Source organism: Ranitomeya variabilis, chromosome 2, assembly GCF_051348905.1.
Source record: "Ranitomeya variabilis isolate aRanVar5 chromosome 2, aRanVar5.hap1, whole genome shotgun sequence".
Classification (NCBI taxonomy): Eukaryota; Metazoa; Chordata; class Amphibia; order Anura; family Dendrobatidae; genus Ranitomeya; species Ranitomeya variabilis.
Genome location: NC_135233.1, coordinates 732,990,178 through 733,016,550, shown reverse-complemented (window position 1 = coordinate 733,016,550; position 26,373 = coordinate 732,990,178). Strand labels below are relative to the sequence as shown.

Below are 26,373 nucleotides of genomic sequence, written 5' to 3'. Positions count from 1 at the left end.
TAGAGGAGTTACTGTTGGGATTAGGGTAAGGGGTGTGTTTGGATTAGGGTTTCAGTTATAATTGGGGGGTTTCCACTGTTTAGGCACATCAGGGGCTCTCCAAACTGGACATGGCATCCGATCTGAATTCCAGCCAATTCTGCGTTGAAAAAGGAAAACAGTGCTCCTTCCCTTCAGAGCTCTCCCGTGTGCCCAAACAGGGGTTTACCCCAACATATGGGGTATCAGCGTACTCAGGACAAATTGGACATCATCTTTTGGGGTCCAATTTCTCCTGCTACCCTTGGGAAAATACAAAACTGGGGGCCAAAAAATAAGTTTTGTGGGAAAAAAAAGATTTTTTATTTTCACGGCTCTGCGTTGTAAACTGTAGTGAAACACTTTGGGGTTCAAAGTTCTCACAACACATCTAGATAAGTTCCTTGGGGGGTCTAGTTTCCGATATGGGGTCACTTGTGGGGGGTTTGTACTGTTTGGGTACATCAGGGGCTCTGCAAATGCAACGTGACGCCTGCAGACCAATCCATTTAAGTCTGCATTCCAAATGGCGCTCCTTCCCTTCCGAGCTCTGTCATGCGCCCAAACAGTGGTTCCCCCCCACATATGGGGTATCAGCGTACTCAGGACAAATTGGACAACAACTTTTGGGGTCCAATTTATCCTGATACCCTTGTGAAAATACAAAACTGGGGGCTAAAAAATAATTTTTGTGAAAAAAAAAAGAATTTTTATTTTCACGACTCTGCGTTATAAACTGTAGTGAAACACTTGGGGGTTCAAAGCTCTCAAAACACATCTAGATAAGTTCCTTAGGGGGTCTACTTTCCAAAATGGTGTCACTTGTGGGGGGTTTTAATGTTTAGGCACATCAGGGGCTCTCCAAACGCAACATGGCATCCCATCTTAATTCCAGTCAATTTTGCATTGAAAAGTAAAATAGCGCTCCTTCCCTTCTGAGCTCTGCTATGCGCCCAAACAGTGGTTTACCCCCACATATGGGGTATCAGCGTACTCAGGACAAATTGCACAACAATTTTTGGGGTCCAATTTCTTCTCTTACCCTTGGGAAAATAAAAAATTGGGGGCGAAAAGATCATTTTTGTGAAAAAATATGATTTTTTATTTTTACGGCTCTGCATTATAAACTTCTGTGAAGCACTTGTTGTGTCAAAGTGCTCACCACACATCTAGATAAGTTCCTTAGGGGGTCTACTTTCCAAAATGGTGTCACTTGTGGGGGATTTCAATGTTTAGGCACATCAGGGGCTCTCCAAATGCAACATGGCGTCCCATCTCAATTCCAGTCAATTTTGCATTGAAAAGTCAAATGGCGCTCCTTTCCTTCCGAGCTCTGCCATGCGCCCAAACAGTGGTTTACCCCCACATATGGGGTATCAGCGTACTCAGGACAAATTGTACAACAAATTTTGGGGTCTATTTTCTCCTGTTACCCTTGGTAAAATAAAACAAATTGGAGCTGAAATAAATTTTGTGTGAAAAAAAGTTAAATGTTCATTTTTATTTAAACATTCCAAAAATTCCTGTGAAACACCTAAAGGGTTAATAAACTTCTTGAAAGTGGTTTTGAGTACCTTGAGGGGTGCAGTTTTTAGAATGGTGTCACACTTGGGTATTTTCTATCATATAGACCCCTCAAAATGACTTCAAATGAGATGTGGTCCCTAAAAAAAAATGGTGTTGTAAAAATGAGAAATTGCTGGTCAACTTTTAACCCTTATAACTCCGTCACAAAAAAAAATTTTGGTTCCAAAATTGTGCTGATGTAAAGTAGACATGTGGGAAATGTTACTTAAGTATTTTGTGTGACATATGTCTGTGATTTAAGGGCATAAAAATTCAAAGTTGGAAAATTGCGAAATTTTCAAAATTTTCGCCAAATATTCGTTTTTTTCACAAATAAACGCAAGTTATATCGAATAAATTTTACCACTATCATGAAGTACAATATGTCACGAGAAAACAATGTCAGAATCGCCAAGATCCGTTGAAGCGTTCCAGAGTTATAACCTCATAAAGGGACAGTGGTCAGAATTGTAAAAATTGGCCCGGTCATTAACGTGCAAACCACCCTTGGGGGTGAAGGGGTTAAAGATTTTTCTGTATTTTCATGACTATGAAAATTGTCCATTCACACTGAAGGCATCAAAACTATGAATTAACACATGTGGAATTATATACTTAACAAAAAAGTGTGAAACAACTGAAATTATGTCTTATATTCTAGGTTCTTCAAAGTAGCCACCTTTTGCTTTGATGACTGCTTTGCACACTCTTGGCATTCTCTTGATAAGCTTCAAGAGGTAGTCACCAGGAATGGTCTTCCAACAATCTTGAAGGAGTTCCCAGAGATGCTTAGCACTTGTTGGCCCTTTTTGCCTTCACTCTGCGATCCAGCTCACCCCAAACCATCTCGATTGGGTTCAGGTCTGGTGACTGTGGAGGCCAGGTCATCTGGCATAGCACCCCATCACTCTCCTTCTTGGTCAAATAGCCCTTACACAGGAGGTGTGTTTGGGATCATTGTCTTGTTGAAAAATAAATGATGGTCCAACTAAACGCAAACCGTATGGAATAGCATGCCGCTGCAAGATGCTGTGGCAGCCATGCTGGTTCAGTATGCCTTCAATTTTGAATAAATCCCCAACAGTGTCACAGCAAAGCACCACCACACCATCACACCTCCTCCTCCATGCTTCCGGTGGGAACCAGGCATGTAGAGTCCATCCGTTCACCTTTTCTGCGTCGCACAAAGACACGGTGGTTGGAACCAAAGATATCAAATTTGGACTCATCAGACCAAAGCACAGATTTCCACTGGTCTAATGTCCATCCCTTGTGTTCTTTAGCCCAAACAAGTCTCTTCTGCTTGTTGCCTGTCCTTAGAAGTGGTTTCCTAGCGGCTATTTTACCATGAAGGCCTGCTGCACAAAGTCTCCTCTTAACAGTTGTTGTAGAGATGTGTCTGCTGCTAGAACTCTGTGTGGCATTGACCTGGTCTCTCATCTGAGCTGCTGTTAACCTGCGATTTCTGAGGCTGGTGACTCAGATAAACTTATCCTCAGAAGCAGAGGTGACTCTTGGTCTTCCTTTCCTGGGGCGGTCCTCATGTGAGCCAGTTTCTTTGTAGCGCTTGATGGTTTTTGCCACTGCACTTGGGGACACTTTCAAAGTTTTCCCTATTTTTCTGACTGACTGACCTTCATTTCTTAAAGTAATGATGGCCAATCGTTTTTCTTTACTTAGCTGCTTTTTTCTTGCCATAATACAAATTCTAACAGTCTATTTAGTAGAACTATCAGCTGTGTATCCACCAGACTTCTGCACAACACAACTGATGGTCCCAACCCTATTTATAAGGCAAGAAATCCCACTTATTAAACCTGACAGCGCACACCTGTGAATTGATAACCATTCCCGGTGACTACCTCTTCAAGCTCATCAAGAGAATGCCAAGAGTGGGCAAAGCAGTCATCAAAGCAAAAGGTGGCTACTTTGAAGAACCTAGAATATAACACATAATTTCAGTTGTTTCACACTTTTTTGTTAAGTATATAATTCCACATGTGTGTGGCAAACAGGATCATGGGGTGCATTAAAAGAGGTCTGGATACACATGATGAGAGCATTATACTGCCTCTGTACAAATCCCTAGTTAGACCGCACATGGAGTACTGTGTCCAGTTTTGGGCACCGGTGCTCAGGAAGGATATAATGGAACTAGAGAGAGTACAAAGGAGGGCAACAAAGTTAATAAAGGGGATGGGAGAACTACAATACCCAGATAGATTAGCGAAATTAGGATTATTTAGTCTAGAAAAAAGACGACTGAGGGGCGATCTAATAACCATGTATAAGTATATAAGGGGACAATACAAATATCTCGCTGAGGATCTGTTTATACCAAGGAAGGTGACGGGCACAAGGGGGCATTCTTTGCGTCTGGAGGAGAGAAGGTTTTTCCACCAACATAGAAGAGGATTCTTTACTGTTAGGGCAGTGAGAATCTGGAATTGCTTGCCTGAGGAGGTGGTGATGGCGAACTCAGTCGAGGGGTTCAAGAGAGGCCTGGATGTCTTCCTGGAGCAGAACAATATTGTATCATACAATTATTAGGTTCTGTAGAAGGATGTAGATCTGGGGATTTATTATGATGGAATATAGGAATATAGGCTGAACTGGATGGACAAATGTCTTTTTTCGGCCTTACTAACTATGTTACTATGTTAATTCATAGTTTTGATGCCTTCAGTGTGAATGTACAATTTTCATAGTCATGAAAATACAGAAAAATCTTTAAATAAGAAGGTGTGTCCAAACTTTTGTTCTGTACTGTATGTTGTTGCTGATGTCTCCGCCCTGTGTTTCTGATTGCCTCCATCCTGATTGCACACCCTATTTAAACCTGGCCTTGCTCTCCTTTCCATACGTGACTATTGAGCTACCAGCCTCTAGTCAAGCTTCCTGCCACCTGCTATTCCTTTAAACGACACTGCTTCTCCTGGTCACAACCTCTGGCTTCCTTGACTATGATTCGTGCTTATTCCTTCAAATGACATGCTGCCCTCAGTCCCCATATGTCCTTCCATTCTGCCCCGGAATGATCTCCCATCCTGGCCCCATACAAAAATTAGAAAAAAAGTTTCTCCTTATCTGGCCGCGGTCCAGTGGCGCCCTCTTCCTCATTTATTTGGACACGCTGACGCATGGCAGTAATGCTGCTGATTGGTTGGCGACTGTTAACTATTGCAGTGCAGGAAGACGGTGGTTTCCTGCCTGGCAATAGATTTTAACTGAACACGCATCCTCAGATGCGTCCTGACTGGAATCTACCACTATACTGTATGTTCTCCATATGATGGTAATATCAGTATTGGTCTTTGTGTAGAGATATATTCTCTTTAACAGCCCCCCATACTCACAATTGGGATGTGCCACCACAGTTGTAATCAGGGTTACGGGTTAGGGGCCCCATTCAGATGTTTTATGTCCCCCTGAGCTCAACCTCTAGCTATGTCTCTGGCCTACACTCTAGCTATCGCCTTAATAGGGATTAGAGCTGATGAGACTGCATTATATCTATAGAGTAGTATAGATAACCCTTCATAAGAACCCATCAACATTCCTGCTAGAGCAGTGGCAACATTGCTCATGTCAATATCTATCCATTAGTGGGCATACACTAACTGAGTGGCTAGGAAGTAAAATAATAAGGTAGGAGCCGCCAGGCCTTTATGATGTTTCAGCCTTTGCAAACAAGATAAGTAAAAGATACGAACCAAACTTTCCAAGTGGCAAAAAGTTCCACTAGCAATCATAACTGGGGAGGAATGAAATAAATATAAGAATTTGGGGAAATATATCAGTTTAAAGAGATTTATGCTCCCAATAAGGGTTAGAGGGAGATGTTGTTTGAACTTGAGATGCTTATCTGTCTCTGTTAGTACGTGATCAATGTTTATTGCAATAAATTGTTCTACCTTTTGACAAAGAATAAAACCCAAATACATAAAATTATCAGCAACTGGTACACAAACATCTTGAGTTTGGCTCAGACTATATGAAGGTGATAGAGGGAAAAGAAGTGATTTCTGCCAATTAACCTTTAAATTAATAAATTACCTAAATTCATCCACCAACCTTAGGAAGGAAATAAAGTATCATCTGCTTCTAAGGAGACTTTTTCTGTTAAGGAGATGGACCCTCAGATTAAAACCTTGATGTCCTGAGCCTGACGAATAGCCAGGGCCAAAGGCTCAATGGTCACCGCAAAGAGCAGAGGAGACAAGGGGCATCACTGTATAGTTCCTTTTAGTTAAGGAAAAAGTTGCATTATATCCAAATTAGTTTGAATTCTTACGCTAGAAGAATTGTATAATAGTTTAAATCAAGAACAAAATTTGGGACTAAACTTGAGATGCGATAGTAGTGAATGCAAATATTTCCATTTGACAAAGTCAAAGGCTTTACATACAGCCAAGGACATAACAAAACCAGGAGAGGAATTCTCACGGGCAGATGGAACAAGCTTTCACATGAATTAATAATGGTAGAGTGACAAATTTAAAAAATGGTGAGGTATTTTTCTACATAAATACAATATATACTGCTCAAAAAGAAAAGGGAACACTAAAATCCCACATACAAGATATCACTGAATGAAATATTCCGGTTGCAAATCTTTATTCATTACATGGTGGAATGCGTTGAGAACAATAAAAATGATGAATGTAAATCAAAACTAATATCCCATGGAGGTCTGGAGTTGGAATGATGCTCAAAATCAAAGTGGAAAATCAAATTACAGGCTGATCCAACTTCAGTGGAAATGCCTCAAGAAAAATAAATGATGCTCAGTATTGTGTGTGGCCTCCACATTCATGTATGACCTCCCTACAATACCTGGGCATGCTCTTGATGAGGCGGCGGATGGTCTCCTGAGGGATCTCCTCCGAGACCTGGACTAAAGCATCTGCCAACTCCTGGACAGTCTGTGGTGCAACGTGACGTTGGTGGATGGTGCGAGACATGATGTCCCAGATGTGTTCAATTGGATTCAGGTTTTGGGGAACGGGCGGGCCAGTCCATAGCCTCAATGCTTTCATCTTGCAGGAACTGCTGACACACAACAGCCACATGAGGTCTGGCATTGTCCTGCATTAGGAGGAACCCAGGGCCAACTGCACCAGCATATGGTCTCACAAGGGGTCTGAGGATCTCATCTTGGTACCTAATGGCAGTCAGGCTACCTCTGGTGAGCACATGGGGGGCTGTGCGGCCCTCCTTACAAATGCCACCCCACACCATTACTGACCCACTGCCAAACCGGTCATGCTGAAGGATGTTGCAGGCAGCCGATTCCTCTCCACGGCATCTCTAGACTCTGTCACTCTGTCACATGTGCTCAGTGTGAACCTGCTTTCATCTGTGAAGAGCACAGGGCATCAGTGGCGAATTTGCCAATCCTGGTGTTCCGTGGCCAATGCCAAGCGTCCTGCACGGTGTTGCGCTGTGAGCACAACCCCCATCTAAGGACGTCGGGCACTCAGACCATCCTCATGGAGTCGGTTTCTAACCGTTTGTGCAGACACATGCACATCTGTGGCCTGCTGGAGGTCATTTTGCAGGGCTCTGGCAGTGCTCCTCCTGTTCCTCCTTGCACAAAGGCTGAGGTATCGGTCCTGCTACTGGATTGTTGCCATCCTATGGCCCCCTCCACATCTCCTGGTGTACTGGCCTGTCTCCTGGTAGCGCCTCCAGCCTCTGGACGCTATGCTGACAGACACAGCAAACCTTGTTGCCACAGCTTGCATTGATGTGCCATCCTGGATGAGCTGCACTACCTGAGGCACTTGTGTGGGTTGTAGTGTCCGTCTCATGCTACGAGTGTGAAATCAGAACCAACATTCAAAAGTGACCAAAACATCAGCCAGAAAGCATTGGTGCTGAGATGTCGTCTGTGGTCCCCACCTGCAGAACCACTCCTTTATTGAGTGTGTCTTGATAATCGCCAATAATTTCCTTCTGTTGTCTATTCCATTTGCACAACAGCATGTGAAATTGACTGTCAAACATTGTTGCTTCCTAAGTGGACAGTTTGATTTCACAGAAGATTGATTTACTTGGAGTTATATTCTGTTGTTTAAGTCTTCCCTTTATTTTTTTGAACAGTGTAGAATGTAAAAGGTATTAAAGGGAATCTGTCACCAGATTTTACTATCCCATCTGAGAGCAGCATGATGTCAAGTCAGAGACTCTGATTCCAGCAAAGTATCACTGGGCTGCATGCAGCAGTTTTGGTAATATCACTGTTTTATCGTCTGCAAATCTAGCAGCTCTCTGAATGCTGAGCTCTGTATAACCCCGCGCACAGCAGTGATTGGTTTCTTTCTGTGTACACTGTGCATAGGCAGATAGCTGCCAATCCGTGGTGGGGGGCGAGGTAATACAGAGCTCATGAATATGGAGGAATATATGGCAATAGGATTACTAGACCTCTAGTGATATTCTCCTGCTAATAATACAGTGATTTTTTCAAAGCTAGAGTGCAGCCCAGTAAGAGTTACATCACTGCCCCTACTGCCGCTGCTCTTAAATTAGGTGGAAAAAACTTGCCGACAGATTTTCTTTAATATAGCAATAAAAAAATGTCACTTGATTGCGAAAAAAAGTAGTCAGAAAGAAACTGAATTCACACAGTATTTATGACAAAGAGGATTGCAATCGAGCTTTCACAAATGTTAGATTACTCAGTGAGGTCTGGGAAACAAGAAATTTAGACTAACATCCAAACAGTTGACATAAAAGACACAATGAGGAGAAGAACAAAAAGATACTCAGGGATTACAGGGAATAGTCAAGTGCCATCACTGAAAATCAAGACTTATTTTGGATACAAATGGAACATCGTGAATCAACTTCAGTTTTTATGTTAATACATATGATCATTTTTCCCAGCAAGAGAAGATTCAGAATCTAAGAGAAGAGAACAGTCAGCTCCAATCACTAGTATGCAAACTGAAAGCGTTAAATAAGTGGAAAATCACAGCCAAGGAAGGCCAACTGCGTGAGAAGCTGAGAAACACGGAAAAGGTATATTTTATGCTATGGAGTGTTTTGTTTTTTTGTTAGTTTTTTTACATGTGCAAATTAAAACTACAGGAAGAGAGATTCTTCCATTTCTAGTAATTGTATTGTATGACTCGGACAGACATTAGAACGGCTATATTGAAATTGCAAATTGCAGACGTGACTAGCTCTGGTTACAGTTCCATGTGCTTATCAGCATTACAGATGGGTGCCAGAGCTGCCACTAAATTGCAGTCAGTATTCTGGTCCACAAAATGGACTAGAATAGCGCATGCCGCGATGTTTTCCGTGTGGGCTACAGGTCCATGTGGAAAATTGGCCACGTGCACTAGCACACTGGTTATAATGGGTCCCTGTGCAGTCTAAGGCATACACGGACAGAACACAGACTGATATATGTGCCCTTGACCAAACGTTTCCCCACACATCACATTACAAGGAAATCTGTAATATATAAACAGTTCTGTTATACACTATTTGTCTAATAATTCCCTGAAATATTTCTACGTGTCTGTAGCAAGTATCAGAAGGCAGAAACGAGGCCATTATCTCCTAACATAAGGCAAAAGGTTTGAAACCAATTACAGAATATTTTTGCAATAGGCCACAACCTACTAATCATGAGATGTATAGGACTTTGTGATACGCTGTGGCCCCTTAAAATATTGTGCAGACACGGCAGCACCTCAGTCTCATTCACTGTGTTGTAATGATAAGTGGGGATCCCGATGATTTCAGTCCTATGAATATGCCATCAATATCAAATTTCTTTTAGGCCTCCTTCACACATCCTGGTGACATCTGTACTGGAAAAACTAGCACTGGTGAAATCTGTGGTCTGTGTCCTTGTGCCATCCGTGTGTACGTGTGCTGTCCGTGTGTGCGTATGTGACATCCATGTGTATGTGTGCTGTCTGTGTGTACGTATGTGACATCCGTGTGTATGTGTGCTGTCCGTGTGTACGTATGTGACATCCGTGTGTATGTGTGCTGTCCGTGTGTACGTATGTGACATCCGTGTGTATGTGTGCTGTCCGTGTGACCGTATGTGACATCCGTGTGTATGTGTGCTGTCCGTGTGACCGTATGTGACATCCGTGTGTATGTGTGCTGTCCGTGTGTACGTATGTGACATCCATGTGTATGTGTGCTGTCCGTGTGTACGTATGTAACATCCGTGTGTATGTGTGCTGTCCGTGTGTACGTATGTGACATCCGTGTGTATGTGTGCTGTCTTTGTGTACGTATGTGACATCCGTGTGTATGTGTGCTGTCCGTGTGACCGTATGTGACATCCGTGTGTATGTGTGCTGTCCGTGTGTACGTATGTGACATCCGTGTGTATGTGTGCTGTCCGTGTGTACTTATGTGACATCCGTGTGTACGTGTGCTGTCCGTGTGTACGTATGTGACATCCGTGTGTACGTGTGCTGTCTGTGTGTACGTATGTGACATCCGTGTGTATGTGTTTGCTGTCCGTGTGTACTTATGTGACATCCGTGTGTATGTGTTTGCTGTCCGTGTGTACGAATGTGACATCCGTGTGTATGTGTGCTGTCCGTGTGTACGTATGTGACATCCGTGTGTACGTGTGCTGTCCGTGTGTACGAATGTGACATCCATGTGTATGTGTGCTGTCCGTGTGTACTTATGTGACATCCGTGTGTATGTGTTTGCTGTCCGTGTGTACGTGTGTGACATCCGTGTGTATGTGTGCTGCCCGTGTGTATGTATGTGACATCCGTGTGTATGTGTGCTGTCCGTGTGTACGTATGTGGCATCCGTGTGTCCGTGTGCTGTCCGTGTGACCATATGGAATGAAATGCAGCAAAGAAATTAAAGATTTTTATGTATTTAAAGATATTCAAAATAAATCTAGATAGTGATGAGGAACATGATAGATGATAGTGGGGTCCCAGAAAACTATTTCACACGGTGAAAAACCTGAGATGTGCGCACCAGCATTGAATACAATGAGTGTGCGTGTGTCCGTATTTGCGGTCCTTAAAAAATGGACCGCATACGGACATGAGAAATGGAAATGTGAAGGAGGCCTTGAAGTGGAATTTTCCAGTATAGTATTCTGCTTTCTCATATTTAATAACCAGGAAGCGATTCAGAACAAAAAAGAAGGCTTAAAGCTGAAGCTGCTTGTGGAAACGGAGGTGGCCTTGTTACGTCAGCAGCTCGTGGCTGCAAGGACAGCTTTGACGAGAACACAGGCTGAAGCCAGCAAAGTGGGACAACAGCTGAGTAGACAGGTAATGTTCTCACACTGTGCGCTAAATCATTTACATGAAACATATTGCGACATATAATGAAAACACTGGCTACTGGACATTCAACTAAATTACATCAAAGTACCCCCAAGGCTATGACCTGCTGCACATTCAGGGCTTGCCCACATGACCGTATACATTGGACGAATGCTATCCGATGCTTTTCTACTCAGAGCAATGTTATACTATGGGGCAGTGCTGATCATCGTTTTTTTTTTTTCTTATTCAGATTTGGCACGAGAAGGAAAATGCAGCATTCTGCGATTTGCAGTCGGAGGACACACATCCATTCAAGTCTATGAGTGTGTGGAAATCATCCGACTGCTCTCAGCACTGGCGAACATAGACTCCAAAGGGCTCCTGTGCAAAAACACTATATGGGCCGTATGCAGTCCAATAGATCATCACAATGCACAATTCCACCTGCTGTGGAGGTGTAAATGAACCCAATCACCTCTTGGGCCACTGTGCGACTGAACAAGTTGCACCAATGATATGTTCGCCCCTGGCTCTCAGATATCATCTGAGTTAAGTCCAATTTTTGTTCCATAAACCTGTCTAAATGTATATGTAATATAGTGTAAATGCATTAATATACTCATTTGCTGTCTTTTCTGGCTTCCAGCAACACTTTGGTGTTCACATAACTTCTTTTCAGGGTTAACATGTGCGCCAGAAGTCTCTTTTTGCATTATAAGCCTATAAAGCGTCAAATTGAGGCTCTATGGACATACATTGTAATAGCGACCTCCAGCTCACAACTAAACCCCAACGTATTCTGGCGAGTCAGGATTTCAGTCACGTGAGTCAGAAGAGGACCGGAGCACCGCTGGAAACTGGGGAAGATGGCGATAGGTGAATATGTTAATGTACCTACACTACATACAGTTATATGAAAAAGTTGGGCACCCCTATTAATCTTAAGCTTAATGTTTTATAAAAATTGTTTTTTTTTGCAACAGCTATTTCAGTTTCATACAGGTCCTTCTCAAAAAATTAGCATATAGTGTTAAATTTCATTATTTACCATAATGTAATGATTACAATTAAACTTTCATATATTATAGATTCATTATCCACCAACTGAAATTTGTCAGGTCTTTTATTGTTTTAATACTGATGATTTTGGCATACAACTCCTGATAACCCAAAAAACTGTCTCAATAAAGCATATTTCACCCGTCCAATCAAATAAAAGTGTTTTTTAATAACAAACAAAAAAACCATCAAATAATAATGTTCAGTTATGCACTCAATACTTGGTCGGGAATCCTTTGGCAGAAATGACTGCTTCAATGCGGCGTGGCATGGAGGCAATCAGCCTGTGACACTGCTGAGATGTTATGGAGGCCCAGGATGCTTCAATAGCGGCCTTAAGCTCATCCAGAGTGTTGGGTCTTGCGTCTCTCAACTTTCTCTTCACAATATCCCACAGATTCTCTATGGGGTTCAGGTCAGGAGAGTTGGCAGGCCAATTGAGCACAGTAATACCATGGTCAGTAAACCATTTACCAGTGGTTTTGGCACTGTGAGCAGGTGCCAGGTCGTGCTGAAAAATGAAATCTTCATCTCCATAAAGCATTTCAGCCGATGGAAGCATGAAGTGCTCCAAAATCTCCTGATAGCTAGCTGCATTGACCCTGCCCTTGATGAAACACAGTGGACCAACACCAGCAGCTGACATGGCACCCCACACCATCACTGACTGTGGGTACTTGACACTGGACTTCAGGCATTTTGGCATTTCCTTCTCCCCAGTCTTCCTCCAGACTCTGGCACCTTGATTTCCGAATGACATGCAAAATTTGCTTTCATCAGAAAAAAGTACTTGGGACCACTTAGCAACAGTCCAGTGCTGCTTCTCTGTAGCCCAGGTCAGGCGCTTCTGCCGCTGTTTATGGTTCAAAAGTGGCTTTACCTGGGGAATGCGGCACCTGTAGCCCATTTCCTTCCACACCAGACTCAGTCCACTGCTTCCTCAGGTTCCCCAAGGTCTGGAATCGGTCCTTCTCCACAATCTTCCTCAGGGTCCGGTCACCTCTTCTCGTTGTACAGCGTTTTCTGCCACATTGTTTCCTTCCAACAGACTTACCATTGAGGTGCCTTGATACAGCACTCTGGGAACAGCCTATTTGTTGAGAAATTTCTTTCTGGGTCTTACCCTCTTGCTTGAGGGTGTCAATGATGGCCTTCTTGACATCTGTCAGGTCGCTAGTCTTACCCATGATGGGGGTTTTGAGTAATGAACCAGGCAGGGAGTTTTTAAAAGCCTCAGGTATCTTTTGCATGTGTTTAGAGTTAATTAGTTGATTCAGAAGATTAGGGTAATAGGTCGTTTAGAGAACCTTTTCTTGATATGCTAATTTATTGAGACAGGTTTTTTGGGTTATCAGGAGTTGTAGGCCAAAATCATCAGTATTAAAACAATAAAAGACCTGACAAATTTCAGTTGGTGGATAATGAATCTATAATATATGAAAGTTTAATTGTAATCATTACATTATGGTAAATAATGAAATTTAACACTATATGCTAATTTTTTGAGAAGGACCTGTATATCTAATAACTGTTGCACACAGTAATGTTTCTGCCATGAAATGAGGTTTATTGTACTAACAGAAAATGTGCAATCTGCATTCAAACAAAATTTGACAGGTGCATAAGTATGGGCACCCTTATCATTTTCTTGTTTTAAATACTCCTACCTACTTTTTACTGACTTACTAAAGCACTTTTTTTGGTTTTGTAACCTCATTGAGCTTTGAACTTCATAGCCAGGTGTATGCAATCAAAAAGTGGCCACTTGCAAGTTGTTCTCCTGTTTGAATCTCCTCTGAAGAGTGGCATCATGGGCTCCTCAAAACAACTGTCAAATTATCTGAAAACAAAGATTATTCAACATAGTTGTTCAGGGGAAGGATACAAAAAGCTGTCTCAGAGATTTAACCTGTCAATTTCCACTGTGAGGAACATAGTAAGGAAATGGAAGAACACAGGTGCAGTTCTTGTGAAGGCCAGAAGTGGCAGGCCAAGAAAAACATCAGAAAGGCAGAGAAGAAGAATGGTGAGATCAGTCAAGGACAATCTTCAGACCACCTCTAGAGAGCTGCAGCATCAACTTGCTGCAGATGGTGTCACTGTGCATCGGTCAACTATACAACGCACTTTGCACAAGGAGAAGCTCTATGGGAGAGTGATGCGAAAGAAGCCGTTTCTGCAAGCACGCCACAAACAGAGTCGGCTGAGGTATGCAAAAGCACATTTGGAGAAGCCAATTTCTTTTTGGAAGAAGTTCCTGTGGACTGATAAAACCAAGATTGAGTTGTTTGGTCATACAAAAAGGCGTTATGCATGGCGGCAAAAAAACACAGCATTCCAAGAAAAACACTTGCTACCCACAGTAAAATTTGGTGGAGGTTCCATCATGCTTTGGGGCTGTGTGGCCAATGCCGGCACCGGAATCTTGTTAAAGTTGAGGGACGCATGGATTCCTCTCAGTATCAGCAGATTCTTGACAATAATGTTCATGAATCAGTGAAGTTGAAGTTACGCAGGGGATGGATCTTTCAGCAAGACAATGATCCAAAACACCGCTCCAAATCTACTCAGGCATTCATGCAGAGGAACAATTACACTGTTCTAGAATGGCCATCCCAGTCCCCAGACCTGAATATCATTGAACATCTGTGGGATCATTTGAAGAGGGCTGTCCATGCTCGGCGACCATCAAACTTAACTGAACTGGAATTGTTTTGTAAAGAGGAATGGTCAAAAATACCTTCATCCAGGATCCAGGAACTCATTAAGAGCTACAGTAAGTGACTAGAGGCTGTTATTTTTGCAAAAGGAGGATCTACTAAATATTAATGTCACTTTTCTGGTGAGGTGCCCATGCCTATGCACCTGTCAAATGTTGTTTGAATGCAGATTGCACATTTTCTGTTAGTACAATAAACCTCATTTCAAGGCAGAAACATTACTGTGTCCAACAGTTATTAGATATATGAAACTGAAATAGCTGTTGCAAAAAAAAAAAACAATTTTTATAAAACATTAAGCTTAAGATTAATAGGGGTGCCCAAACTTTTTCATATAACTGTATATACTTAGACAGGTTTAAGAAATAAAAATTGTTATGAGAGTGCTTTAATTATAAGTTTTGGCTGAAACCTCAAGAATTTCCAATTCCTGTGTGAGTGCGGGACGTGTCAGCTTTTCCTGGGAGCCACCTGGACTCCCAATGAGAACTCAATATTCAGTGGCTCTGTTCCCATCACAATCACTCTCCTCCAGGACAGGCAATGTAAAGAGATGGCACGTATACTCATGGAGCATTGAGTAACATAACTGTGTCAATTCATTGTCACGTGACAGATATATTTTTGCCTTACAGAAGCAGCTGCTAAATGAGTCTGAGCACAGACAGTCTCAGGAGACAAAAAAGAGACAGCAGCTAGATAATATTAAATCTGCCAGCATGGACAAACTTATGGGGGATATTGAGGACAAGGAGCACAGGCTGCGCTCCTTGACTGAAGAAACCGAAAGAGCATCCAAAATGGGACTGTTGCAGGAAAGTAAGATAAGAAAAGAAGTAAAGCAGGTAACAAGAATTGATGTCAACTTAGCCTTGACGTTTGTAACGCCTTGTCTGACTTTCTAGAAAGAACATGGCAAATATATCACTCAAAAACCCCACCCTTATATATTGTCACCACGGCACATAGTACCTAGACAATTAGACAATGCCTCCATAACATTACTTACAATTTCACAACAATGACAATTACCAAAAAAAAGGCTTCGCTTTTATGGCAGGGAGCACCACTGTCCTTGATTCCCCTACCCTGAACCCTTTGATCAAGACTGCCATCAGGGAAATACAGTTAGTAATGCAGTATGGTGGCAGCCATGGACCACACAAGGACTGCATCTATCATAAAGCATCTCATTCTGCAGTTTATCTGAGAATTCTAACTAGCCCTCTTGTTTTTATATATTTAGTTATTCAGTTTATTCACTTTTGATATACTTTTACAGTGAAGGAAATAATTATTTGATTCATTGCTGATTTTGTAAGTTTGCCCACTGACAAAGACATGAACAGTCTATAATTTTAAGGGTAGGTTAATTTTAACATTGAGAGAGAATTTCAAAAATAAAATCCAGAAAATCATATTGTATAAATTATATAATTTTTTTTGCACTTTACAGTGAGAATTACGTATTTGATCCCCTACCAGCCATTAAGAGTTCTGGCTCCTACAGACCAGTTAGACGCTCCTAATCAACTCATTACTTGCATAAAAGACAGCCGTCTTACATAGTCACCTTTATAAAAGACTCCTGTCCACAAACTCAATTAATCAGTCAGACTCTAACCTCTACAACATGGGCAAGTCCAAAGAGCTTTATAAGGATTTCAGGGTCAAGATCATAGAACTGCACAAAGCTGGAATGGGCTACAAAACCATAAGTAAGACGCTGGGTGAGAAGGAGACAACTGTTGGTGCAATAGTAAGAAAATGGAAGAAATACAAAATCACTGTTAATCGACCTCGATCTGGGGCACCATGCAAAATCTCACCTCGTGGGGTATCCTTGATCATGAGAAAGGTGAGAGATCAACATAAAACTACACAGGGGAACTTGTTAATGATCTCAAGACAGCAGGGACCACAGTCACCGAGAAAACCATTGGTAACACATTATGCCGTAAAAAGTTAAAATCCTGCAGTGCCCGCTAGGTCCCCCTGCTCAAGAAGGCACATGTGCAGGCTCTTCTGAAGTTTGTCAATGAACACATGGATGATTCTGTGAGTGATTGGGAGAAGGTGCTGTGGTCAGATGAGACAAAAATTGAGCTCTTTGGCATTAACTCAACTCACCGTGTTTGGAGGAAGAGAAATGCTGCCTATCACCCAAAGAACACCATCCCCACTGTCATGGAGGTGGAAACATTATGTTTTGGGGGAATTTCTCTGCTAAGGGCACAGGACTACTTCACTGCATCAGTGGGAGAATGGATGGAGCCATGTACAGTAAAATCCTGAGTGACAACCTCCTTCCCTCTGCCAGGACATTAAAAATAATAGTGGCTGGGTCTTCCAGCAAGACAATGACCCAAAACATACAGCTAAGGCAACAAAGGAATGGCTCTAAAAGAAGCTCACTAAGGTCATGGAGTGGCCAGTCTCCCAACCCTAATCCCATAGAAACCTTATGAAAGGAGTTGAGGGATCAAATACTTATTTCTCACGGCAAAATACAAATAAATGTATATAATTTATACAATGTAATTTTCTGGATTTTATTTTTGATATTCTATCTCTCAATGTTAAAATTAACCTACCCTTAAAATGATAGACTGTTCATGTCTTTGTCAGTGGGCAAGCTTACAAAATCAGCAAGGGATCAAATAATTATTTCCTTCACTGCATGTGTCCATTTTATTCACTGTTAGGCTACTTTCACACTAGCGTCGGTACGGGGCCGTCGCCATGCGTCGTACCGACACACGTTGTGAAATAAATGCACAACGGGGGCAGCGGATGCAGTTTTTCAACGCATCCGCTGCCCCATTGTAATGTCCGGGGAAGAGGGGGCGGAGTTTCGGCCGCGCATGCGCAGTCGAAAATGGCGGACGCAACGTACAAAAAAAGTTACATGTAACTTTTTTGTGCCGATGGTCTGCCAAAACACGACGCATCCGTCGCACGACGGATGTGACGTGTGGCAATCCATCGCAATGTGTCGCTAATGCAAGTGTATGGAGAAAAAACGCATCCTGCGGGCAACTTTGCAGGATGCGTTTTTTCTCCAAAACGACGCATTGCGACGTGCGTCACATGAAGCAAGTGTGAAAGTAGCCTTAGATACATTTATGTGTGCCCAGTTTTTTCACTGTTGTTATGTACGCTGCAAAAAAAAAAATAAAGGGAACACTAAAATACCACATCTTAGTGTGAAGCAGCGAGCGGTGTTATTTGCGAGGATCGCTATGAGTCCCCCAGATGCGCTCAGAAGCGTATTGAGTGCATTGCAGTTACAGGAGTAGCTGTGATTGCAATGCAGAATAAAAGTAAGTGTAGTCTTGGGCAAGCTATTTGTCCAGGGCAGATTTAGGGAAACCTGCTATGGGCTTTTATTTTTGAAATGGACTACAAAAAGGTAGCGGGGTGGTGCATTTCCCCCCCGGCTGGGTTTTCCATGTGGCCTATGGCCACAGGTTGATTGCTAAAACCTCTGCAGCAGAGGGTTGGGTGTGTCAGTTTGGTGTTTGCAACTTGCAGAGCGGCTCTGAAGAAGCTCAGCCTGTGTGAGTTAACACAGAGCCAGCAGAGCGAACTCCTGGAACCCCGCAGCATGATACGGTGGTGCTGTCGCCCTCGGCAACCGGACTCCCACGGACTGTTTTGTTTTCCAGCTGTGTGAGTGTGGACATAACTGGACAGGTTGATTTCACAGAAGTGTGATTTACTTGGAGTTACATTTTGTTGTTTAAGTGTTCCCTTTGTTTTCTTTGAGCAGCGTAGTTATGTGTGTCAATTTTTATTAACTTCTGGTATATATTTATGCATGTCCAGTTTTTTCACTGCTGGTATATACAGGTGCTTCTCACAAAATCAGAATATCATCAAAAAGTTAATTTATTTCAGTTCTTCAATACAAAAAGTGAAACTCATATATTATATAGAGTCATTACAAACAGTCATCTATTTCAAGTGTTTATTTCTGGTAATATTGATTATGTCGTACAGCCAATGAAAACCCAAAAGTCATTATCTCAGTAAATTAGAATACTTTATAACACCAGGTTGAAAAACTATTTAAAAATCCTAAATGTTGGCCTACTGAAATGTTTGTTCAGTAAATGCACTCAATACTTGGTTGGTGCTCCTTTTGCATCACTTACTGCAGTAATGCGGAGTTACATAGAGGCGATCAGTCTGTGACACTGCTGAGGTGTTATGGAAGCCCAGGTTGCTTTGATAGCAGCCTTCAGCTTGTCTGCATTGTTGGGTCTGGTGTCTCTCATCTTCCTCTTGACAATACCCTATAGATTCTCTATGCGGTTAAGGTCATGCGAGTTTGCTGGCAAATCACACAGTGATACTCTTGTTTTTAAACCAGGTATTGATACTTTTGGCAGTGTGGACAGGTGCGAAGTCCTGCCGGAGAAAGACATTTCCATCTCCAAAAAGCTTGTCGGCAGAGAGAAGCATGAAATGCTCTAAAATTTCCTAGTAGATGGTTGCGCTGACTATGGTCTTGATAAAACACAGTGGACCTACACCAGCAGATGACATGGCTCCCCAAACCATCACTGATTGTGGAAACTTCACACTAGACCTCAAGCAGCTTGGATTGTGTGGCTCTCCACTCTTCCTCCAGTCTCTGGGACCTTGATTTCCAAATGAAATGCAAAATTTACTTTCATCTGAAAACAACACCTTGGACCACTGAGCAACAGTCCAGTTCTTTTTCTCCTTGGCCCAGGGAAGACGCTTCTTGCGTTGTCTATTGGTCATGAATGGCTTGACACAAGGAATGCGACACTTGTAGCCCATGTCCTGGATACATCTGTGTGTGGTGGCTCTTGAAGCAATGACTCCAGCAGCAGTCGACTCCTTGAGAATCTCCCCCAAATTTTTGAATGGCCTTTTCTTAACCATCATTTCAAGACTTCGATTAACCCGGTTGCTTATGCACCTTTTTCTACCACAATTTTTCCTTCTACTCAACTTTCCATTAATATGCTTGGATACAGCACTCTGTGAACAGCAAGCTTCTTTAGCAATGACCTTTTGTGGCTTACCCTCCTTGTGGAGTGTGTCAATGACTGCCTTCTGGACATGTGTCAAGTCAGCAGTCTTCCCCATGATTGTGGAGCCTACTGAAACAGACTAAGGTATCTTTTTAAATGCTTAGGAAGCCTTTGAAGGTTTTTTTTGTTAATTATTCTAATTTACTGAGATAATGACTTTTGGGTTTCCATTAGCTGTAAGCCATAATCATCAACATTAACAGAAATAAATATTTGAAATAGATCACTCTGTTTATAATGACTCTATATAATATGAGATTCACTTTTTGTATAAATTATTTGATGATATTCTAATTTTGTGAGAAGCACCAGTATACAGTTGTACTCAAAAATTTCCATACCCCGGCAGAATTTGTGCTTTCCTGCTTTTTTCAGAGAATATGAATGATAACACCAGAAACTTTTTCTCCACTCATGGTTAGTGGTTCGGTGAAGCCATTTATTGTCAAACTACTGTGTTTTCTCTTTTTAAATCATAATGACAATCCAAAACATCCAAATGACCCTGATCAAAAGTTCAAATACCCCTTTTCTTAATACCGTGTATTGCCCCCTCTAACATCAATGACAGCTTGAAGTGTTTTGTGGTAGTTCTGGATGAGGTTCTTTATTTTCTTAGATGGTAATGCTGCCCACTCTTCTTGACAAAAAAGCCTCCAGTTCCTATAAATTCCTGGGCTGTCTAGCAAGAACTGCGCGCTTGAGATCTCCCCAGAGTGGCTCAATGATATTGAGGTCAGGAGACTGAGATGGCCACTCCAGAACCTTCACTTTGTTCTGCTGTAGCCAATGACAGGCCTACTTGGCCTTGTGTTTTGGATCGTTGTCATGTTGGAACGTCCAAGTACGTCCAATGCGCAACTTCCTGGCTGATGAGTGCAAATTTGCCTCCAGTATTTGCTGATAATGTGCTGCATTCATCTTCCCTTCAACTTTGACCAAGTTTCCTGTGCCTTTGTAGCTCACACATCCCCAAAACATCAGCGATCCACCTCCGTGCTTTACAGTAGTAATATTATTCCTTTCATCATAGGCCTTGTTGACCTCTCTCTAATTGTAACGTTTATGGTTGTGGCCAAAAAGTTAAATTTTGGTCTCATCACTCGAAATAACCTTGTTCCAGAAGTTTTGAGGCTTGTCTCTGTGCTGTTTTGCGTATTGTAGGCGAGACACTTTGTGGCATTTTTGCAGTAATGGCTTTCTTCTGGCGACTCGACCATGCAGCCCATTTTTTTTCAAATGCCTCCTTATTGTGCATCTTTAAACAGTCACACGGCTAGTTTTCAGAGCGTCCTTTATTTCAGCTGATGTTATTTGTGGGTTCCTCTTTGCATCCCGAACAATTTTCCTGGCAGTTGTGGATGAAATTTTTTTTGGTCTACCTGACCGTGGTTTTGTTTTTACAGAGCCTCTGATTTTCCATCTGTTAATCACAGTTTGAACGCTGCTGACTGGCATTATAATTTCCTTGGATATCTTTCTGTATCACTTTCCTGTTTTATACAGTTCAACTACCTTTTCCCATAGATCCATTGACAATTATTTTGCTTTCCCCATCACAATCTAGAAACATCAGTGGCTAGATGAAAGATGCAAGAGTCTGTCTGGATCCCAGAAACTCACTCAGCTTTTATGCACACACACACTGATTACAAGCAAACAGGTCACAGGTGAGGATGTTACCTTTAGTAGCCATTCAAGCCCATTTGTGTCAACTTCTGTGCATGTTATCAGGCCAAAATCACCAGGGTATGTAAACCTTTGATCAGGATCATTTGGATGTCTTGGGTTGTCATGATGATTTAGAAAAAAGAAAGCACAGTAGTTTGACAATAAATGGCTTCACCCAACCACTAACCATGAGTGGAGAAAAAGTTATGGTGTTATCATTCATAATCTCTGAAAAAAGGCCAAGAAAGCAAAAATTCTGCTGGGGTATGTAAACTTTTGAGCACAACTGTATGTGTCCAGTTTTTTAACTGTATATTTGTGTGCCCATTTAATTCACTAATTCACTATATATTTACATGTTTCCATGTTTATTCACTGCTCATGTATATGTTGTTGGTGTCTTCTTATGTTTGTCCAGTTCAATTCAATACTGGTTTATATATATATATATATATATATATATATATATATATATATATATATATATATATATATATATATAAATATGTTTTCATTTATTCACTTCTGGTGTATATGTATGTGTGTCCATTTTATTAACTGCTTATATATATTTATGTGCTCAGTTTATTCACTACTGGTTTATATTTGTGTGTCCATTTTATGCACTGCTTTTATATATTTATGTGATTTCAGTTTATTCATTGCTGATTTATATTGACACCATTGAAGGGTTAGGCACCAATATAAATTACTGCACAGGGCACCTTCCAACTTATTAAGACTAGTCCTGACTACAGCACCTTAATAACAGTGAGTGGCCTACAAGCATAAGATCACATTCTTTCCTTTTTGGAGACTGACTTAGAAACTAACATTGCAAGTCATTTTTCTCTCCAGCAGAAGCATCCAGACTACTTTCTGGATAGCTACAGAATGCTGGCGGTGCATAGTCTGTGGAGGTCTTCCCTTATTGAGATGCAAGATTACAGTGTAATGTCCCAGTGGTGCTAGTACTAATGCACACTATGAGCTTAAACACACACAGCTCCTCCAATATATACAGTTATTATAGCTCATCTATAGGCTCATGTTTCTGTCCACCTTCTTTCTGAAATCTGTCATTGAAGCTCTGCTTGTTTAATAGATACTGGAAACTTTTTGCTCTTTTATTCTTGTGGGATCATAATATGGTGATATAGGAAAAACACTGGCGCACTACTGGTAATATACAATCAATAATCGGGGTGCAACAAGAGTGGTAATGAAAATAGCACAAGGAAGTTATGAAAGAACCACTCCAACAAAGTGCACACCACTGTATAACTATATATAAAAGGCAAAACTTTAATCGATACAAAATATAAAAACACTATACATGCATTTTTTAAGTGTTTTTATATTTTGTATCAATTAAAGTTTTGCCTTTTATATATAGTTATACAGTGGTGTGCACTTTGTTGGAGTGGTTCTTTCATAACTTCCTCATAATATGGTGATGTCATTGTGAGCTGCTGTGATGCTATGTAACTGAACAAAACATGTCTGGTAAGGGAAATACAGTGCCTACAAGTAGTAAGTATTCAACCCCCTGCAGATTTAGCAGGTTTAATAAGATGCAAATAAGATAGAGCCTTCAAACTTCAAACAAGAGCAGGATTTATTAACAGATGCATAAATCTTACAAACCAAAAAGTTTTGTTGCTCAGTTAAATTTTTATAAATTTTAAACATAAAAGTGTGGGTCAATTATTATTCAACCCCTAGGTTTAATATTTTGTGGAATAACCTCTGTTTGCAATTACAGCTAATAATCGTCTTTTATAAGACCTGATCAGGCCGGCACAGGTCTCTGGAGTTATCTTGGCCCACTCCTCCATGCAGATCTTCTCCAAGTTATCTAGGTTCTTTGGGTGTCTCATGTGGACTTTAATCTTGAGCTCCTTCCACAAGTTTTCAATTGGGTTAAGGTCAGGAGACTGACTAGGCCACTGCAACACCTTGATTTTTTGCCTCTTGAACCAGGCCTTGGTTTTCTTGGCTGTGTGCTTTGGGTCGTTGTCTTGTTGGAAGATGAAATGACGACCCATCCTAAGATCCTTGATGGAGGAGCGGAGGTTCTTGGCCAAAATCTCCAGGTAGGCCGCGCTATCCATCTTCCCATGGATGCGGACCAGATGGCCAGGCCCCTTGGCTGAGAAACAGCCCCACAGCATGATGCTGCCACCACCATGCTTGACTGTAGGGATGGTATTCTTGGGGTCGTATGCAGTGCCATCCAGTCTGCAAACGTCACGTGTGTGGTTGGCACCAAAGATCTCGATCTTGGTCTCATCAGACCAGAGAACCTTGAACCAGTTAGTCTCAGAGTCCTCCAAGTGATCATGAGCAAACTGTAGACGAGCCTTGACATGACGCTTTGAAAGTAAAGGTACCTTACGGGCTCGTCTGGAACGGAGACCATTGCGGTGGAGTACGTTACTTATGGTATTGACTGAAACCAATGCCCCCACTGCCATGAGATCTTCCCGGAACTCCTTCGTTGTTGTTCTTGGGTTAGCCTTGACTCTTCGGACAAGCCTGGCCTCGGCACGGGAGGAAACTTTCAAAGGCTGTCCAGGCCGTGGAAGGCTAACAGTAGTTCCATAAGCCTTCCACTTCCGGATAATGCTCCCAACAGTGGAGACAGGTAGGCCCAACTCCTTGGAAAGGGTTTTCTGATGGCCTTGGAATGCTCCTTTGTCTTTCCCATGTTGACCATGTTTGAGTGCTGTTCACAAGTTTGGGGAGGGTCTTAAATAGTCAGAAAAGGCTGGAAAAAGAGATAATTAATCCCAACATGTGAAGCTCATTGTTCTTTGTGCCTGAACTACTTCTTAATACTTTAGGGGAACCAAACAGAATTCTGGTGGGTTGAGGGGTTGAATAATAAATGACCCTCTGAAAAGACTTTTCCCAATTTAAAAAAAAAATAAACAAAGAAATAACATTCTTTTTTTGCTGCAGTGCATTTCACACTTCCAGGCTGATCTACAGTCCAAATGTCACAATGCCAAGTTAATTCCAAATGTGTAAACCTGCTAAATCTGCAGGGGGTTGAATACTACTTGTAGGCACTGTACATGAGTAACACATGGAACTTGCTGATTGTATCACAGTGAGAGCTTGACGTCTAATTTTTTATATTTATATATTACTAATGTATTCCATAGCTTTGCACACTGTATGTTTTCACATGTATATGCAAATTGCCTTTTTTGCCCTAAGTCACATTTCAAGGTCGTTAAAGGGTCATTAATGACTTGTAGGATTGCTGCCTCCAATAGCCGGTGCTTTAGAGTTGAAGTCCTCTTCCTTTTTGAAGAGGCAATTTGCATACAAAATTTCCCAGTGGAGCATTGCATGGCATATAAGCCTGCTTACCTTGGCATGCCAGAGCCGGTATGTCACTCTCCACAAGGAGCAATGTTACCCCTTCGACTTCACATATGTAGAAATTCCTAATGCATATTCATTACTTTGTATAGATAAAATCTCAGCTATTACAGGAGCGCAGCTTAAAACTGGATGCTTTTCAACGTGTAGATGAACTGCAGAGCCAAGTGTATGACATGGAAACGGCCACCTCTCTGCGAACCTATTCTGGAGGTAAGAACACAATATAAAACACGTTCATGTAAAAAAAAAGTCACACCAAGAACTATAATGCATTATTTAGTCTATGGACACATCACATTGCCAAAGATTGCTGCATTGTTTTGGCTATATCACAAAATAATGACAGTGAATGTCGTTCCATTGCAACACACACATAGATGCATCCGTGACATGCAAGTAAAAGTTAGAGCTCCTACTCACTTGCGCTGCTGCCGACACAGTGTCGGGTATTGCCGTGCGAGACTCATCCGAGTTTCTCGCAAGTGAGTATGAGCCCTAACTGTGTAACTCTAATCTCAATGGGGTTTTACCATGAACAAAGTTGATTTTAATCAATATATCTTGAAATAGTAATAATTTCCACAATTGCGATGTCTATAAATAAAATGTTCCTTAGCTGAGATAATCTTATAAATGTGCGCCTGCTGTGTACTGTGTAATGGCCGTGTCTGACCGTGCAGGGACTTGGTAGAACATAATCAATCACTGCTGTGAAAACTGCCTCCCCAACTGTTCCTGAAAACTGGGGACATGTGTGGAAGTAGAGGCAACCGGATAAATCAAGAGCTAATAGGTATTATTTTTTTTTTAGGAATCAGAAAGACATCAGGCTCACTCATGTCTCGCCCTTCTAGGAGTCATTCAGCAGGTATGAAAGTTTTCCTCTAAAAGAAAAATCTAAAAATAGAAGAATTTTCACTACAAACCTTTTTTTTTTGTTTGTATGGGGACATGGAGTGTCAGGGTTTTGTGTAGGACACTTGGTGCAAGGCTGCGCAATGATCTGATTATGTGCTTGATTCAGCTGCACTCAAAGCATCTGTGTAACTGACACTATATGGAAGATTTATGTATTACTATTATTTATTATTATTATAGCGCCATTTATTCCATGGCGCTTTACAAGTGTGAAAAGGGGTATACGTAACAAAAAATAATCTTGAACAAAACAAGTCACTGACTGGTGCAGGAGGAGAGAGGACCCTGCCCACGAAGGCTCACAGTCTACGAGGGATGGGTCTATGTTGAAGTATAATAGTAAGCAGCGACTCCATTGATGAATATTAGGCCATGTAGGAGGAAAGGTGCTAGTTCCTGTCATTATAACAGTGGAGGGCAATGATGCTTTGGAATACTACAGATACGTTCACATCTGTAGGAAATTTGCATTGAATCAGCGTGGATTTTACTTCTTTATATTGAAAAAGTGAAAATCTGCAACAGAAATTGAAATGTTAGTGAAGGAGTAAAGTGGTGACAATAACACTGTAAAGTAAAATTTTCTACATTGATATGGTTAAAGTATGATGTGTATTTCTCTACAGAGTTGTATTTTCAATCTGTGGGATAACCCCTGTAATATATTAGTTAGGC

At 41.6% G+C, this 26,373-nt stretch overlaps 1 protein-coding gene across 2 annotated transcripts in view; it reads left to right on the top strand.

Moving 5' to 3' along the window:
- Positions 1 to 26,373, top strand: part of LOC143807719 (uncharacterized) — a 345,126-nt gene that overhangs the window by 301,051 nt on the left and 17,702 nt on the right. For both annotated transcript variants that reach the window (XM_077289578.1, XM_077289579.1), the window contains 5 exons: positions 8,476 to 8,610; positions 10,716 to 10,868; positions 15,280 to 15,489; positions 24,870 to 24,990; positions 25,592 to 25,648. In XM_077289578.1, the coding sequence (XP_077145693.1) occupies positions 8,476 to 8,610; positions 10,716 to 10,868; positions 15,280 to 15,489; positions 24,870 to 24,990; positions 25,592 to 25,648 (676 nt within the window). The remainder of the gene's footprint in view (positions 1 to 8,475; positions 8,611 to 10,715; positions 10,869 to 15,279; positions 15,490 to 24,869; positions 24,991 to 25,591; positions 25,649 to 26,373) is intronic.